The 17,173-nt window shown below is 36.4% G+C and overlaps 1 protein-coding gene across 2 annotated transcripts in view; it reads right to left on the bottom strand.

The window, feature by feature from the left end:
• Positions 1–1,086: 1,086 nt before the first annotated feature.
• usp12a (ubiquitin specific peptidase 12a) overlaps positions 1,087–17,173 on the bottom strand; it is a 47,014-nt gene continuing 30,927 nt past the window's right edge. For both annotated transcript variants that reach the window (XM_078545389.1, XM_078545390.1), the window contains 6 exons: positions 15,403–15,638; positions 14,833–14,909; positions 14,540–14,623; positions 11,472–11,669; positions 6,508–6,586; positions 1,087–4,121 (listed from right to left, as the gene is read on the bottom strand). In XM_078545389.1, the coding sequence (XP_078401515.1) occupies positions 4,020–4,121; positions 6,508–6,586; positions 11,472–11,669; positions 14,540–14,623; positions 14,833–14,909; positions 15,403–15,638 (776 nt within the window). In that variant the 3' untranslated portion in view covers positions 1,087–4,019. The remainder of the gene's footprint in view (positions 4,122–6,507; positions 6,587–11,471; positions 11,670–14,539; positions 14,624–14,832; positions 14,910–15,402; positions 15,639–17,173) is intronic.

The raw sequence follows: 17,173 nt of genomic DNA, 5'->3' as shown, positions 1-17,173 counted from the left end.
GCTACATTTATACCCCCCTCCACCCAATGGAGGCACTACAGCATCATCACACATGGAAGGATGTAATTACAACATGATAGATTTACATTATAAATATGAACAGAGGATGTTATAATTGAAATATAAAAATAAGGACAGAAGGCAAAGCATTAAAATGGTGACAGAATTTCATCTCCACATCTGGTCCAATTATCATGCAGTCTAAAAGAGATTATAGAAGGGCCACATTTGATTAACAGTGTGTATTGCCAAACAAGATCAACTCGTAACATATTAAAAGCCTCAACATTTTCTCATTCTAAATTCTAATGTTCACATGTATATGAAAATTTCCAATATAAATCTGACACTCTCTAATGAACCAACCGATCTCCCTTACTAGGCCCCATAGGGGAGGCACCTAAATCACTACCATTGGCAGGAGTTTAGATTAATTCTTCCATTATAAATGTACACAAAGGGATTTATGATAGGAATGGATAAAATAAGGATAATATGACTTAACAATCGAACTGAATTACAGCTGCATGCTGGATTCTAATTAGCTCCTGACTTAAAACACTGCTTCACCCAAAGATTATACTTGGTCTTGACTCTCATGTAGTGACCAGAGGAGATCAACTAGTTCATAATAAGTGCTAGAACAGATAAGGTTTGTGGCAGCAAGTGCACTAAATATGCTTTTTTATACATTACATGACTCACTGCAAGCAATATCATGAGACCTGCTAGTATATCCTAAAGCAATAATAAATGTAATATTAATTGCTTAAATCAGGTATGCTGCTGACACTGAATGCAATTCCAGATTGATTGTCCCTTCAAATATGAAGTCACAGAGATCTTTGAAATATATACAGCTTGGTCCCACAAGAAGTAATTTGACAGAAATAAGTTATTTTTGACTACCACACAAAAATGTAAAAGTAACGTTGGTGCTTAGCAGTGTCTAAAGCAGGGGTTAAATAAAACAGAACTTACAAAATATTTCCTTTTCAAATATAATGCAATTAGAGTTAAAAAGATTTACTTCAAGAATAATCTGTGTAATTACCACAGCAAGTTAAACATAAAATTCAAGCACTCTTTAGGCCTGTAAATTATCTTTTTTTTATTTCTGTAAGACAAAAACATAATTAAACAACAGGCTGTCTCAAGTAACCCCTTAAATACACCTAAAAATCAGTATCAAAAGTGCAATTTATAATTTAGAGTAATTTTTCAATATATATACATACAATATTATGCTATCAAAGAACATACTTTTTTTCTGTAGAAATTTCTGACCCAATATACAAAATATTCAGCTGCTGTGTCCCAAAGAGCTTCTCGACAAAGACATTAATCAGTTCCATTACTTACTGGTTACTTTTCCCCCATCGCCTTGATTTCTGATGGCTAAAATGCAATTTTGTAGCACTTAAAATATCCAAAATGATCAAACTCTGCACCATTTGACTGCTGCACAATAGCCAAATCAATTCCTAATATTCACCAACATCCACACCCAAAAAACATTTTTTTTTTTTTAAAAGAAATCCCGAGCATAATACAGGAGCAAATGCATAATGCTGCAATATTCTAACAATACCTCAAATGACCACTGATTATTTTGTTTTTTTTTGATATGATTAAAGTATTCTTTTTTGAAACTATAAATAGCAACTGTTAAGCATATAATCTTCTAATCACAAAAGTGGGGAGGTGGAGAAGAGGAGGCAAGAAAAATTCAACTGAACGTACATGGCTTCTCTATTCTTGAATCCCAAGATGAATTTTAATGCAGGAAATATATCAAAATTGTTTAAAGCACTATAGAGAATGCCTAACAGACTTCAATTAAAAAACACAATTTTGGAAAATATATTTTGGGCATTTCAGCTATCTACTTAGAAGTAATCATCTAAGCTCCTGTCCCCACAAGTTTACACCATGCCCTAATAACATGATACTATTCTCCTTTAAAAAAAAAATACCTAAAGGTAAATGCTAAGGGTTAAATGGCATCAAATGTTAAGACCACAGCATTTCCTGAGCCAACAGGTCAAAAAGCATTATCCTAAAGCTACAGAATGTTCTCTGATGAATTAAAGTTCAGTTTAGCAGCAGATAGACAATCTTCACAGAATTTCAAAGTATTGATATCAAGTACTGTACAAGAGGAAGGTGGAAAATGTTTTCCACCTTATTTATTCAGAACAGTGATTCTGGTCTTAAATCCTACTTTAAAGTTTATGCAGGCCACTTTAAAATTAATTTTAATCAGCCTACTCTATCCATCTGTCATCAGCCAGCTTAGGTGCTCAGATTCTACTGAATTTGAACTGCAATTAATTTACTTCCCATTTACATTTTAAACCACTTTAATCTACCTCCCATTTACAATCCTGCTTTAAACCAGAACAATTAGTCAGGCTGGCAAGCCATATTTCAGGGGCATGGGCTGGTGTGCACCATGAGGAGACAGCAAACAAAAATTCATAAAATTACATCAATTTGATTCAAATTCATGACTAGGTTTTAAATTAATATGGGAGGTAGGATTTTAAAAACATTTTATGCAAGCTTTCAAATTTATGATTACCATACGAACAGTGTACTTTGGATTCCCTTAAACAGAAATGCAAAACTGATCCAAATGTACACATGGTGTTTAAACAGGGGCTTGAGATATTACATTCATCTGTGACTGAGTTCAGCTAAGTGCATGGGAACACGGGCCATGTTTTTCAGACAAACAAATCGGTTACTTCAATTACTACATTGAAGTGTGCTGGATCAGGTTAGCAATGCAGACAACTAATGCAGGTGAAATTATATGCTACAATGAAGAGTAATTATATTGTACATAATAGTGAACAACCGAAGAAACTGAAATGGTTTATAAAGAAACTAAAGAATCTTAAACATGTAATCAAATTATCTACATATTATATACAACAGAAAATAATTAGTGCACACTCCAATATGGCAGAACAGTAGGGTGTTTCACTTTAGTGAGACATTTAAAATATGGTCTAGTTACTTTCTCATGATGTTATATATGCATTGAGTCAAAAAAAAATTGGAATTACTTGTATAACACTGTTACTTTACAGTTTCTCTGGGATAAAAATACTTTACAAAACGTATTTAATTCTTTGACACTAACAAATTGTTTCACTGTAGTATTTACAATGCTCTACAACTCTTTGCCTGCCATTGCTCCTGCCCTGCATTTAACATCTACTCATAGTTGATGTTTCTTGTGCATTAGATCACTATCCAGCAATCAGCACCAGATTTTTTGTAAATAGAATGCCAAAGTCTGAACAGATGGTAAAACAAAATAATCACTTGAATTTAATGCAAATTGACACCAAGTCTGCTGGAATATGTATTTACCTTGTGGAAATTGAAAGTAGATACAATTGCAAGGCTAGATGTCAGTCAAATATGTTTTAAGAGGTGTAGACACCTTACATAATCCACAATGTCATGTTCATCTTTGGTGGGAAATTTTGCTCAAATTTATTAATATCAACTGTCATTGTTTTTGGTCATTTATTTTAAAAGGGAAAAAACTTGTAATCCCAGTAGTTCCCAAATTTGAGAATGTAAAAATTATATAAATTAAAAAGCCAACAGGATGAAGCCAGGGAGAGATCAATCTGATTGAACATCAGTTCACTTTGGTTTCATACGTATGCATGTAGCATGCATTACTTTCTCTTATGTCGATTTGAGCTCTGGAACTGACATCACAGCTTCAGTTCAGCGTCACTTATACAGCGTCCCTTATACACAGCTGCTACAGCTTTATTTCAATGTGCTTTCACAATGAGTAAAACTGCTTTGTTTACATGGATATTTTTGCTTTGCCATTACAATCAGTGTTACTCTAGTATGACCCAAGCTTGGCAAACAAGACTGAAAAGTTCTCTCATCCTCTTTCTTTTGCATGGTCTCAATGCCTTGTTTCTGCAAGGGTGAGCATTGGGGAGTGAATGAGGTGGAACTGTTCTGCACTCCGCATCCATTTAATCCCTGGACTGGTAAAAAAGGATATAACCAGACTCAGAGTTCTTTGAGATATCGGACGTCAATCCATAGAACTCTTCGATGGCTTGTGCATCTATTTTCTGTGCAGTAGACAACATAAGCATTGTTAACAATTGAGAAAGGAGCTCCAGAGCTTAGTTCAATTCTAATAGCTATCTACCAAACAAATTCAGTGCAAATATGTGCCCAAACGTCAAATAGGAAAGTCAAAGCTTTTGCACAAGTAGTAAACATACTACACATTAAATAGAGAACTACCTGCGTACATGTGTCACTTACTGTCAAAAGCCCTCACTTACTACAGCTGGATAATAACCTACTCTGTCAGGTGGGGCAACTCTTTACTTGACAAGTCAATAGGGATAAAATTTGTCTTCAGCAGCAATGCAAAAAGGTGATAGCAAATCAGAAGCCCGTTTTACATTGACTGGACAGAGCATAAAACAGGTCACCCAGTTTGCTTTACTGTCCAAGAGGAATCTCACCTTCAATACTTGACTACGTCTACATTGACCACAATGTTTTTGCCATCCTATTTCTAGTTCTTGCATCGCTGAATAAACTCCCCAATTTTAGCAAACCAGTTGTTTTGCTTAACACTTAAGGAAATAACTTCTTTGTAAATCACTAAGAATAAAAATAGAAGCAATACTTGAACAAGGCCTTCATCTCAAAATCAGCAGTGATCTTCAAAGTTTAATTGATCAGTCATTTTAAGGAACAGAATTGCAAGTGGAGTACAGAATACCAAAATGAACTACACTATTGCTCCAAAATATTTTTTAAAAAGATAAAGCTACCCTTTCTTTTGTGGTCTGGTTTTGCTGCCATGCTGCATGTTACTGAATTGCTGACTAGAGACACTGTAGGATCAGAACCTCCTCACCGTTTGACATCATGAAACTCCATTGGGGATTCTGCCTCTGCCCAGTCCTAAAGCATGACAATGGCCAAAGTAACAAGGGGCATCTAAAAGGCACCAGTCAGCATGTTTAACATTTAAGAACTATAAAGTAGCTCAGCAGAATATTTTAAAACAGGCATCCTACAATCTTTTCTCCATCTTCTCTCACTTTAGAATTAAAAAAAAATCTAACACAAAGGATCACTTCTAAATGTACTATGGATTCCTGCCAGAGATGGGAAACTCTGACAAATTCTGTTTACTGTTCCAAATTTAACCTTGAACTGAGGTTATAACTATGCTTTGAAAGTTTGCCAGGCTACAGAAAAACCACACTTCTTCAGTTCAGCTACTTCTAAATCGGCTTAGTTAAAAACAAAACAAAAGGGTTTCTTAAGAACTACAGAGGCACAAAGAATCATACAAGGAAATATTCAGCCCTTCGTGCGTATCCTCGCTCTCTGAAGGAGCCACTAATTAGGTCCACTTCCTGGTTCTTTCCCTAAGCTCTGCAAATCTTTCTTTTTTATGTATACATCCAACTTCCTTTTGAAAGTTATTATCGAACCTACTTTCGCCATCTTTAATATTTTAAAGTCTTCATTAAAACAATAGTGCCCTGAAGGGTAAGTAACAAAGTTTATAAATCTTCAGTTGTAATGCAATTACATTTTATTTCCAGAATGATTAAGCCTAACATACTTAAACACAAGATAAAGGATGGAGCTATAATAACTCAAGTATTTCACAATATTCTACATTTTTTTTCAAATTCAACACTGATATTTTAGAAATCCAGAATTCTGACCCCCAAAAGGCTGTGGATGTTGGGACATTTAGCGATTTCAAAACTGTGATAATTATTTTTGATAGAGATGGGTATCAAGGGATATGGAGCCAAGGTGGGTAAATGGAGTGTAGGTACAGATCAACCATGGTCTCATTGAATGGAGGAGCAGGCTCATAGAACTGAATAGCTACTGGCTGCGTCTATGTTGAATATTGAGATTCCATCGCTCAAGAGTAATTTGGGGAATCTTCCATTTTAAAAATAAACTATATTTATATAAAACCGGAACATAAACTGTGAACGAGTCTGAATTCAGAGAAGTTTCATGAGTTATCAAGAATTCTATTTTTTTTTTTAAACCTACCACCTTGAAACTTTTCCCCTTTTTGTGAGGGTACATGCCCTCAGTTTTTCAGATTATTTTTTCTTTTCTCAGGTTTCTGTGGACTACACAACAATAGCTGGGAAAATTCACCTAATCTGCTATCGGTTAACATTGTTAAAGTCCCAGATATATTGGTTAACAAGGGCATCAGTATGGGTTAACATGGTCGCAGATATGGTATTACAGAGTCATACAAACTTCCATGTTCCTTTTAACTCAAGTTTCAAGTACATAATTTTACTATGTTCTTAAATAGCTGCAGTATTTGATAATTTCACAGAATAATCAAATCTTACTAATACAATTGGACACAAAAGTTGCTTTTCAAAATTTTATGTTAGTTGCACTAAATAACTTAAATTTAGTAATAACTTTGAATAAACATACCTCTACTATATCATCATCAAACAACAACCAAAAGTCATGGCTCTTTACTATTGCAATGTAGTGCCCTCGGTTAGGACCACTAAATAAAAGAAACAATTAGCATTAGCACAAAATATCCTTTTAATGTTTCTGTAGCATCAGATAAATTTTAAACAAGGTTTGAAAATAAGAGTTGCAGTAAAATTCTAGCCAGTGAAGATGAAATTGCCTATTCATCATTTTTTCCTCACAGCTCATCTTACATGTTGCCAGAGTCTGGCAAGGAGCCAGCATGTAATGATTAATCCACACTTTACAGGTTTAATCAGCTTTGCACAAAAGAAATTGCTACAAGGGATTTTTTAATTCTCAAAAGATTGCTGCTGACTGCATAATGTGGAGACAACCTGCATTGTATTTAACAAAATATTAGATTACAGGCAGTCATAAAGGAAGGCTCCAATAGGTTTTGATCTAGTTCTCAAGTAATAAAGAACTAATTTACAGTATTACTGTCAAGCTCATTTTGTAAACTAGTACCAGTATGCTAAGGACAAAGTGCTTAAAGCCGTTTTAAAATGCTTTGTGATATTCTTACGTCATCAGTTAAACTTGCTCAAACCTCTACCAGCTTCAATGTGCGTTACATAGTTGAAAATGTTCTAAACCCAAGTTTAGAAAGATATTACCTATAGCTACTGTTGAGCGCTTTTCAAACTTCGAATGAATATAGCGCAAACATTTCTCATCCATCATCACACTTTACAGATGTATTAACAGGGTGGAGTGTGACAAATAGTGCAGATCATCTGCAGTGCAACTACAGGAAAACTTCACCAATTTCATACACCCAACATTACGCTATATTTAAAAGTGCAAGTTATAAACATGCTTTCTCCATATACAATTTTCAAAAGATGATTTAGAAAAATGGTTCACTATACTGTTCCATGCCATAGTGGTTAATTTCAATTTAAAAAAGCCCCTCAGCATTTTCCTCCATTTACATTAAATGGAAAGAAAATGACAAACAAGCGACACAGACTTTATTGAGTTTTCTTTTGAATAAGCTTTCCAAAACTACAAGATAATGTACTTTCAATTACTTTAGATCTGATTGCGAAGGTTCTGGACCACCTACACTGATTCACAATGTTGCAGGGAAATCCTGAGTGCACTGCTCATTCTCCCTGTCTGCTTCCACAGGTGATTCAAGACCTTCATGAATGACTTGAAGCATATAAAAATAGTATTTATTCAAATTACTTACATGCATATGAGTTTACAAACATGTTCCTTAAGATAGATGTATCAAAAATTCTCTGTACATTTTATTAATTGTAAAAATTGTAATTTATGAATGCATTCTATCCAAAATGCCCTCTCTTGTTCAAAAAGCATATTTGTAAACTCACACATGTACAATTTTATATATATGCACTTGTATATACTACCTGGGCACTTCTGCCATTTTAAAGTCCTACATTCGATTTTATAATGGAAAATGTCTATGTAAATTTTCGACACTGTAAATACACCCTCCCCCAGTGCAGGGAGGTGCTGCATTAGATTAGAGAAGAGGTAAATTACACATGACAAGGTAACATAGACAGTTTCTATTCTAAATATAGGTCCTTCCACAGTTGTGCCAAATACCAGGACACCACTACACCCCCTCCACCACAGTGGTGAGAGTTCAAAGGACCCCATGCTCCTGTCAAACCCTCTGAACACCCATCCCAGTTCTATAAAACCTCAGGTTCATTTTCCAGTGCTTCCAAAACCCGTAATCATCAGCCCCTCCGCACCCAACCACACTCCAGTGCCATTCCCTTCCACTACTAAAGCACAGAGCCATTCCAACTGCTACTAAACTCCAATAATGCCCTTAAGTGCATTGAGACCCTACTCATGCTCTCACATACTGATAAATATCTGTGTTCACCTCCAACTACTATATCTTGGATAAAAGCAAAACACTCCGGATGCTGGAAATCTGAAAAAAAAACAAAAATACCTGGAAAAACTCAGCAGGTCTGACAGCATCGGCGGAGAGGAACACAGTCAACGTTTCGAGTCCGCATGACTCTTTATCAGAACTAAGAAATATAGAAATGAGGTGAAATATAAGCTGGTTGAGGGGGGTGGGGCAGGTAGAGCTGGATAGAGGGCCAGTGATAGGTGGAGGCAAAGAAGAGATTGCCAAAGATGTCATAGACAAAAGGGTGTTGACGGTGGTGATATAAGCTGAGGAATGTGCTAATGATGACATTAAGGGTAGAAAGCAGGATATATGTGGAACAGTCCTTGCCAGTGACAGTGGCAGGGTGGGTTTAGAAAGTGATTAACAAGATATAGAGAATCCAGAGCTTTGTAAATAGGGACATAGTGTGAAAAAGTAAGGAAGTTATGGTGAACTTCCTGGTTTGACCACAGCTGAGTATTATGTCCAATTCAGGGAAACACACTTTAGGAAGAACGTAGAGCCAAAAAGGAGGGTGCAGAAAAGATTTACAAAAATGGTTCTAGGGAACAGGGACTTCAGTTATATAGGCAGATTGAAGAAACTGTGGCTATTGTCCTTGGAGAATAGAAGGTTGGGAGGAGATTTGAGAGGGTTCAAAATTTGAGAGGTGTAGACAGAGTAGATAGGGAGACACTGTTCTATTTGCATTGTCAGCACGGTTCTAAGAAAGGGAAATCATGTTTAACCAATTTATTGGAGTTCTACGAAGGAATGACTTGTGCCGTGGATAAAGGGGAGCCTGTAGATGCACTGTACTTGGATTTCCAGGAAGCATTCGATAAGGTGCCACATCAAGGGTTATTGTGGAAAATAAAAGCTCATGGTGTAAGGGGTAACACATTAGCATGGACAGAAGATTGGCTGGCTGGGAGAAAAAGTATGGGTCATTTTCTGATTGGGAGGATGTAACGAACGAAATCCGACAGGGGTCTGTGCTGGGACCTCAACTTTTTACAATTTATATCAATGACATAGATGAGGACACCGAAGGCATGGTAGCTAAATTTGCAGATGACACAAAAATAGGTAGGAAAGTATGTTGTGAATAGAACATAAGGAGCTTGCAGGCAGACGTAGATAGGTTGAGTGAGTGGGCAAAAATCTGGCAGATGGAGTACAATGTGGGAAAATGTGAAGTTGTTCACTTTGGCAAGAAGAATAAAAAAGCACAGTATTACTTAAATGGAGAATGCCGAGGTGCAGAGGGATCTAAGTGTTCTCGTGCATGAATCACGAAAAGTTAGTATGCAGGTATAACAAGTAATTAAGGCGGCTAATGGAATGCTATCCTTCATTACGAGAGGAATTGAACATAAAAGTAAGGATGTTATGTTTTAGTTATACAGGGCATTGGTGAGACCACATCTTGAATACTGTGTGTAGTTTTGGTCTCCTTATTTAATGACAGATGTTAATGCATTAGAGGCAGTTCAAAGGATGTTTACTAGATTGATACCTGGAATGAGTGGGTTGTCTTAGGAGGAAAGGTAGACAGACTGAGCTTGTTTCCACTGGAGTTTAGAAGGGTGAGGGGTGACTTGATTGAAGTCCATTAGATCTTGAATGGTCTTGACTAGGTGGACACGGACATGATGTTTCCTCTTGTGGGTGAGTCCTGAACTGGGGGAAACTGTTTTAAAATTAGGGGGTGCCCTTTTAGGACAGAGACGAGGAGAAATTTTTTCTCTGAAGGTTGTACGACTTTGGAGCTTTCTGTCTCAGAAAGCAGTGGACGGGTCACTGAATATCTTTAAGACGGAGGTAGTTAGATTCTTAGTTACCATTTCAAGTCTGTATCACCCTTCTTCAGAGCTCTGCGGCGCTCTGAAGGGTCATATGGACTCGAAACATTAACTCTGTTTCTTTCTCCACAAATGCTGCTGGACCTGCTGAGTTTTTCCAGCATTTTCTGTTTTTATTTCAGATTTCCAGTATCCGCAGTATTTTGCTTTTAATTTAGATAGATTCTTGTTAGGCAAGGGAATCAAAGGTTATCGGGGGTAGATGGGAATGTGGAATTAGTAATACAGACAAATCAGTCACGATCTTAGTGAATGGCAGAGCAGGCTCGACGGGCTGAATGGTCTACTTCTACTCCTATTTCGTATGTTCGTATGTAGAAGGGTCAAGAACCAGAGGGGACAAATTTAACGGTTATTGGCAAAAGAAGCAATGGAGAGAAGATGAAAAACTTCTTTTACACGTCAAGTGGTTAGGTTTTGGAATGCACTACCTGAAGAATGCAATGAAGGCAGATTCAGTTGTGGCTTTCAAAGGGGAATTGGATAATTACCCAAAGTGAAAGGATTTGCAGGGCTTTGGAGAAAGGTGAGGTATTGGGGTTAGCTGAGTTGTGCTTGCAGAGAGCTGGCATGGACACGACAAACTGAATGGCCTCTTTCTGTGCTGTAACCATTCTATGATTCAATCCAGCCATTACTTTATGCCCAGCTGGGACAGACAGAAATCTAGCCCTTAAGAGCCCTTGTAGTTTGGCAGTGACAAATGCTGCGATACAAATCCATGATAGTAAGGTGCCCTCACAGTAATGCTTAACTATTGAGAGACTACAGGAAGCTGTGCTTGATCACATTCTCACCTTACATTCATTCATGTGCATTTTCTCGCAGAGGTTGGTGAATTGTGACAAGTAAAAATCCAGGTTACTCTTTCCCCTTGCTAGTTCAGAGATACTGCATGCAATTGTTCTACTCCATCATTAACAATGCCCCTTCAGCTGGGCAGAGGGCTATTCTGGAATTTTACTTGATTTACTTTTTTTTGGGAGGGGGGGATTAGCAAGAACTTTTCTGACCCTTTTCTTGGAAGATGAAATGGGTTGGACAGAGCCCAAGATATAGCACAGTATATGTGCCCAAAAAGGAATGTTTTTGATGGATTTTTCTTGTTCTAGGCTTTTTTTGTATTCTTAAATGCAAGTGGAACATTTAGTGCTTACCTTCCACAGTGCACCACCACAGCAACCAGGTCATACATTCTGTCTGGATTGGTGGCATCGCCTGATGTGTTGAATAGTCGGAGTTCTAGAGGAAAGACTACTCTGTAGGATAACTTTGTGTATCGATGCAATTGATCCATATATTTGAATCTCTTCAGGTGAAGAGCTAAAATCATAGGCAGTTTTTTCACTTTCATCCTGCAAAATGACACCAAAGGACTTGTGACAAATATGATAACAGTTCCATTTTGAGAATATAATCTCAAAAGTCCTATGAATTAGAGCGTTCAGATTAGAGTCAAGCTTTTTAAATTTGCATGTTTTATTTATAGAGGTAAATTTTTCACCTATTGCTTAAATTATGAAATTAATTTTTAAAAAACTATTCCACGGTCCCTGTCCTCTTCCTCTCCAAATCTTAAATCATCCAAGTGACATCTGTTAGTGCGATGTGTGTTGTTCAAGTGTGATGTGGGCTGTTCAAGTGTGTATGTTACCAGCCTATATCTGTGGTTTAATAACTCCTCTTGGACAGATTAAACTTATTCTTGTATACTTCTTTCTATATCTACCAGATAAACATTGTTCTGAAGGTTAATTGGTTCCAATAAAGGGGACCTGCTTCCCACTCAAAAGTTATTTAGTACATTGGACTTTTAAGTAAGTAAATGATTCCTCACCTATTATGCAACTAGCAGGAGGACATGTTTTTATGTGCTTAGCATTAGCAGCTACTTAAACTTCTTGATACAAATTATATTGCAGCATAAAATCTGTTAGATAAAAAAAATTAAACTCTGATATTTATCACAATAGTCTAGTTTAGAAATACTTGCACAGTTCAGGAAAACAGATATTGCATTTGTACTGGGCAGACTAAGAAAGACCAAATCAATTTGTCCAAATTCATAGCTTTAAGGGTACCACAGAACTGAGAAAATTATACTTGATACTTCACTAGAGTCGCTGATCTCATCTGTGCAGCTATGCCCAACTGTCTACCTTGCAAAAAAAGGCGGGGGGGAAATCAGAGAAATGCACATCTTCAAGTAAGTCTAACAAACTTGCCAGCCAGCTCAGAATGGTATTGGTGAAGGCTTACGAGCAGGTCACCCGCCATTTTCTCAGCTGCAATCAGTGTACGGCACAGTGAGATCCCAAAATCTCTGTATTTGTAGGTTTTGCCCTGAGCTGATTAGTTTCTTCAGTGTGCGTGTAGCTAGCTGAAAGAATCTCCCCCTTTGAGATCAAGTAAACTCCTGCACCTATCCTAAATTCCTCTTATCCTGCTAAGTATACAAAAGTATAATCTTAAATCAAATGTAATCTAAATTTGAAAAAATATTTCAACCTGTCCAACTACCAAACTGGACTAATTGTTAACATTTTCATTTATTTATAAAAGTCCATGAACCATGGAAGAACAAGCTCATTCAGGTGATATTAGACCTCTGACAATGCAGACAAGGCAAGCCACCCAATCAAATACTCCTGTATTTGGACATCAGAAAATCACTTCAGAAGTAAGGTCTCAAAAGGATTGAAAAATGATTTTTGGGGCTTGCTTTCAGTCAGTCAATGTTTGTCTAAGGTGAGTCCTGGGAGGCAAAAGTTAATTTATACTTCTTAAAAAAAAGACAAGCTATGATATTGATGTAACCAGATATATTAAATAGAAATAAAGGTAAATCAATAAAAAAGATAGAGGGAAAAAGGGCAAAAGGGAAAGGTGTGGTGAGCTAAATTGACTTAAAATGTTTTATTTAATTGCAGATGGTTAATACTACAGTAAAAGATAAATTAACAAAATGGTCAGCCCAAAAAGGTTGGAATGTCCCAAGGGTTAATACTGCATAAATCATGTACAGTTTGCTCCTGATAATTCAGCCAGTTTTTGAATTATCCAATAATTAAAGTTAAGCAATGTAAATAAAAGTATAGTGGGAATTTAATGCTTAAAATTACATTACATTATTAGATCATTTGAATGAAGCCACTTTGTATTAAGAGGAGAATGCACAATAAGGCTTTCAGTAAGTTTAAGGGTGAATTAAATAAATACAATTACTGTAATACAATTGATCTTTAATACAACTCAAAGTTACTGAAATTGCAACCAGGGAAATCACTTTTACTCTCGACAGGATTTCTAGAAACATCTTGCAGTAAATTGTATCATCTGAAATAAGTAATGAATATTTAATACAATACAGCAGCTTTGTTTATCAGTTTGCAATGTATTTCTTTCCTCCTCGCCAATTTTTGATGACAACAAAGGTCAAATAGTCTGCAGAAAGCAATGACAACCAATGCAAAACCATGGATCTTTTTGGTTGAATGGAATGAAAATTCTTCCCAGCAACTGCACAAGACTAAAACATCGGAAATTAATGGGATGAACACTTAGTATTGCACCAATTCATTAGCAGCCACAATTCCTCACCATAATTTTACCCATTTATGGATCTAAGAGACATTAAAATCAGGGGCAATTTCTGACTGGCAAAACTAATAGGGTAATTTTGTCTGAATACTCAGTTGAAGAGAACATTGGTCTGGACAAAAAAAGTAAAAACAGAGCTTTGTAGTACCAGAAACAGAGAACAGACAGCGCATATTCAAGTTAAGCATCCTTATAGATCAGTTCCTCATTGGAAAATAAATTTAAGGAAAGCAATCTACAACACAGTCTGTAATGAGCTCAATAACAGTGGTTCCATGATTATATGCAACTCACTCAATTCCCTTTAGAGCCCTTCCATCGCAGAAAGGACATTTAAGCTCCTGTCTTCATTCACACATCATTTGATTTTTTACTAATTTGGAACAATATAAAAGCAACCTTGAAGGGATATGGAGAATCATGGAACAATTCACAGTATTCTCAGGAAACTGAAAAAATACTGCTACTATACATTTCCCTTTTTGATACAGAAAGGGACCTGCAATTTCAAGTTACAATTTTTCATCAGAAATAAATCTGAACTATCAACTCTGATAGTCATTGTGCCCACTATATAATGGATTAAAACATGGTTTGTTAAAACAACGTTATTATAGATTCTTACCTTTTCTGAGCTTCTTGTTTACTGCAGCACACTTCACAGTAATATTTATATTCACTACACAGCGTCTCTGTATTACTAAATCCCCTGTGCAAAAGAGACAGATCTTGCATTTATCTCCAAAACTTATCAATAAATTCAATTTTAAAGAGATGAAAATTGACTACATATTTTAAAAGACATGTATAAATCATAAGTCTGATCATTTAACATGAAAACATAAACAGTTGTATGCTACATTGATTTCTAAATATAAATTATAAAATTAGATATTTTTAACATTTTACTTAGCATACCTCAAGCAATGTGTAATTGAAGTATTCTGCTCCACGTCAACAGAAAGGTCTAAAAAGTCTTCATCTTTGCTACTTACCTGTGAAGTAGGGACAATTTAAAGTTAATAATAGCAGGAAGCAATAATACAATAATATGAAAGCTGTTTTTCCTGAAATATAACAAAACAATGTACCAGAGATTTATACTTTGAGACTGCAGTGATAGTTAAATGAATGGGAACATGGTTCTGTTTTTAAAGCAAAAAAAACCCCAAAAATGATTATTCAGACCAAGTCAACCACACAGGAATTTCAAGAAAAAAAGTAAAAAAAATCCAGGAAAAAGCAGGAAGGAGGAGATATCCTGATGTGGAGAAAGCACTGACATAACAGCTGAAATGACATCCGCTATAGTGCAAGGTACCACAGGCAATGAAGGGAGTGGAAAATAAAAGATTATTACTATTATCTGGCAAATTAGTTATAATACATTGTTGACAACTTCCCACATATTTCCTTGTGTTTTGAACAAGTTCATCATTACAAGATTAACAAATAACAAAATTGACAATTTCTGAATGCTAAACTTACAGTTTCACAGTTAAGACATCGGGTTTCATTAGTTAATGTTCCTTGAAACATTTCATGCACCCAGGTTGGTTCTGGTACATCACTGCCATTGCCATTGTCGTCATTAATACAGCCATTATGTAGCTGCCCATTCTGTTTTTCCTGCTTTTTCTCTTCCTGCAGGATATCGGCAATGGTGTTTAACAAGTAGTTCAAGAACTCATGAGCATCTTGTTGCATGTAATTATCAAAAAGTTCTGAAACAAAAAAAATACAATTCGCTCTGTGTTGATAGGGAGCAAAATATGTGCTGCAATATATTTCTACTTGGAACAAGTACTCAATTTAATTTTCTAATTGTGAGCTTCACCCGAGTTAAAAAAGAGCAAACTCATCCAAGCTATCCACCAGTTCCAGTAATCAAACTAACAGAGGATGATGTGGGAAATGCTGTGGAATGAGTTCAGGATTGTCCGCCTTCAACACACCCAAAGTAAATTGTACTGCAGTGGTGTAATACGTAATACCTTCTCATGAAAAGTCTAACAGTACTACGTTCTGGAAGCACCATTATATGACTAACTTCATTTTAGTTAATGTTTGGCACAAGGGAGAAGTGATTTCAGCATCCATGCTGCTGAAAATGGAGGGAAGGTGTCAACGTATCAATAATTACATTATCAACGTCTAATAATACACTTCTTCTTGGTTGACAATTACATTGTATAGCAATTACATTGTTAAGCCAATTGCATTGGCTCATCTATAAATGGGTACATTCCCTTGATTTGTTAATTTAGTTTAATTGTTTGCTCAAAAGAATATAAATGGGTGAAGCTGTAACACTCCAGTGGGGAAAGGAACTGGGAGTGTGTCATTCTGGCTGAAGAATATACCTGCTTGAGGTAAAAGAGCACCTTCAGACTCATTCTTCCCTTATATACAATTATTGGAGTTAACAGAAGGTTGTGATCTAGCAGCACACAGGAGATGGCTGGGTAAATATTCTAGAGATTTGAAGTTCAGAATTTTCCCTCAGGAAATTAAATGGGCGTGCCAGTGTCCACAATGGGTGTGATGATGGTATATGAAATTTTCAAAGTCCCATTCTTGTCGATGAGAATTTTAAATTTCTGGCGTTGGTGGGGGCCAGAATTCAATGTAGGTCAACGATGACAATGTTGCTGGATGAGTGGACTTCGTGCACCAGAGTGTATGCACAGGATATAGGTAGCTCCGTTTGGAATGAAATGCTATTTACAGAAGCTGAAAGATAGGAGACTGGCTGGAAGAGCACTGGAATAGTCAATTCTGAAAATTGCAGACATGTATGAAGGATTCAGCAGCAGTTGAGCTAAAGTGAAGACCAGCAATGTCACTGGTCTTTGGGATGGAGAGGGTATGGTATTGAAATGTTAAGTTGAGTTTGAATACGATGCTATACCAACACCTTCAGGAAAGATGGAGGTCAGAAGACAAAAACAATTAGAGAAAACTGAAAAAAAATGGCAGCAGAATTCAATAGGCTCTGAAAATGGACACAGGATCATCTTGCACAATTGACCAATGCCAATTCCTTTTAATACATGCAAAGCTTTATGCTGCCTGATAATTTAAATGATAGCAGCACGCAGCCCAGTACTAAATGCACTGTTGAATGGCTCTGCGCTTCAATAGGGGAACAAGCTTATGTGATGCTAGTACCAATTATAGCTGGTCAGCACTACTTAAAACCACAGAAATTATGGAAAATTGACGACACTGAAGGAGACCATTTGACCCATCATGTCCA

The sequence above is a fragment of the Cetorhinus maximus genome, chromosome 7, assembly GCF_964194155.1.
Source record: "Cetorhinus maximus chromosome 7, sCetMax3.hap1.1, whole genome shotgun sequence".
Classification (NCBI taxonomy): Eukaryota; Metazoa; Chordata; class Chondrichthyes; order Lamniformes; family Cetorhinidae; genus Cetorhinus; species Cetorhinus maximus.
The sequence above is the reverse complement of the archived record's forward strand: the minus strand, read 5'-3'. Positions and strand labels throughout refer to the sequence as shown.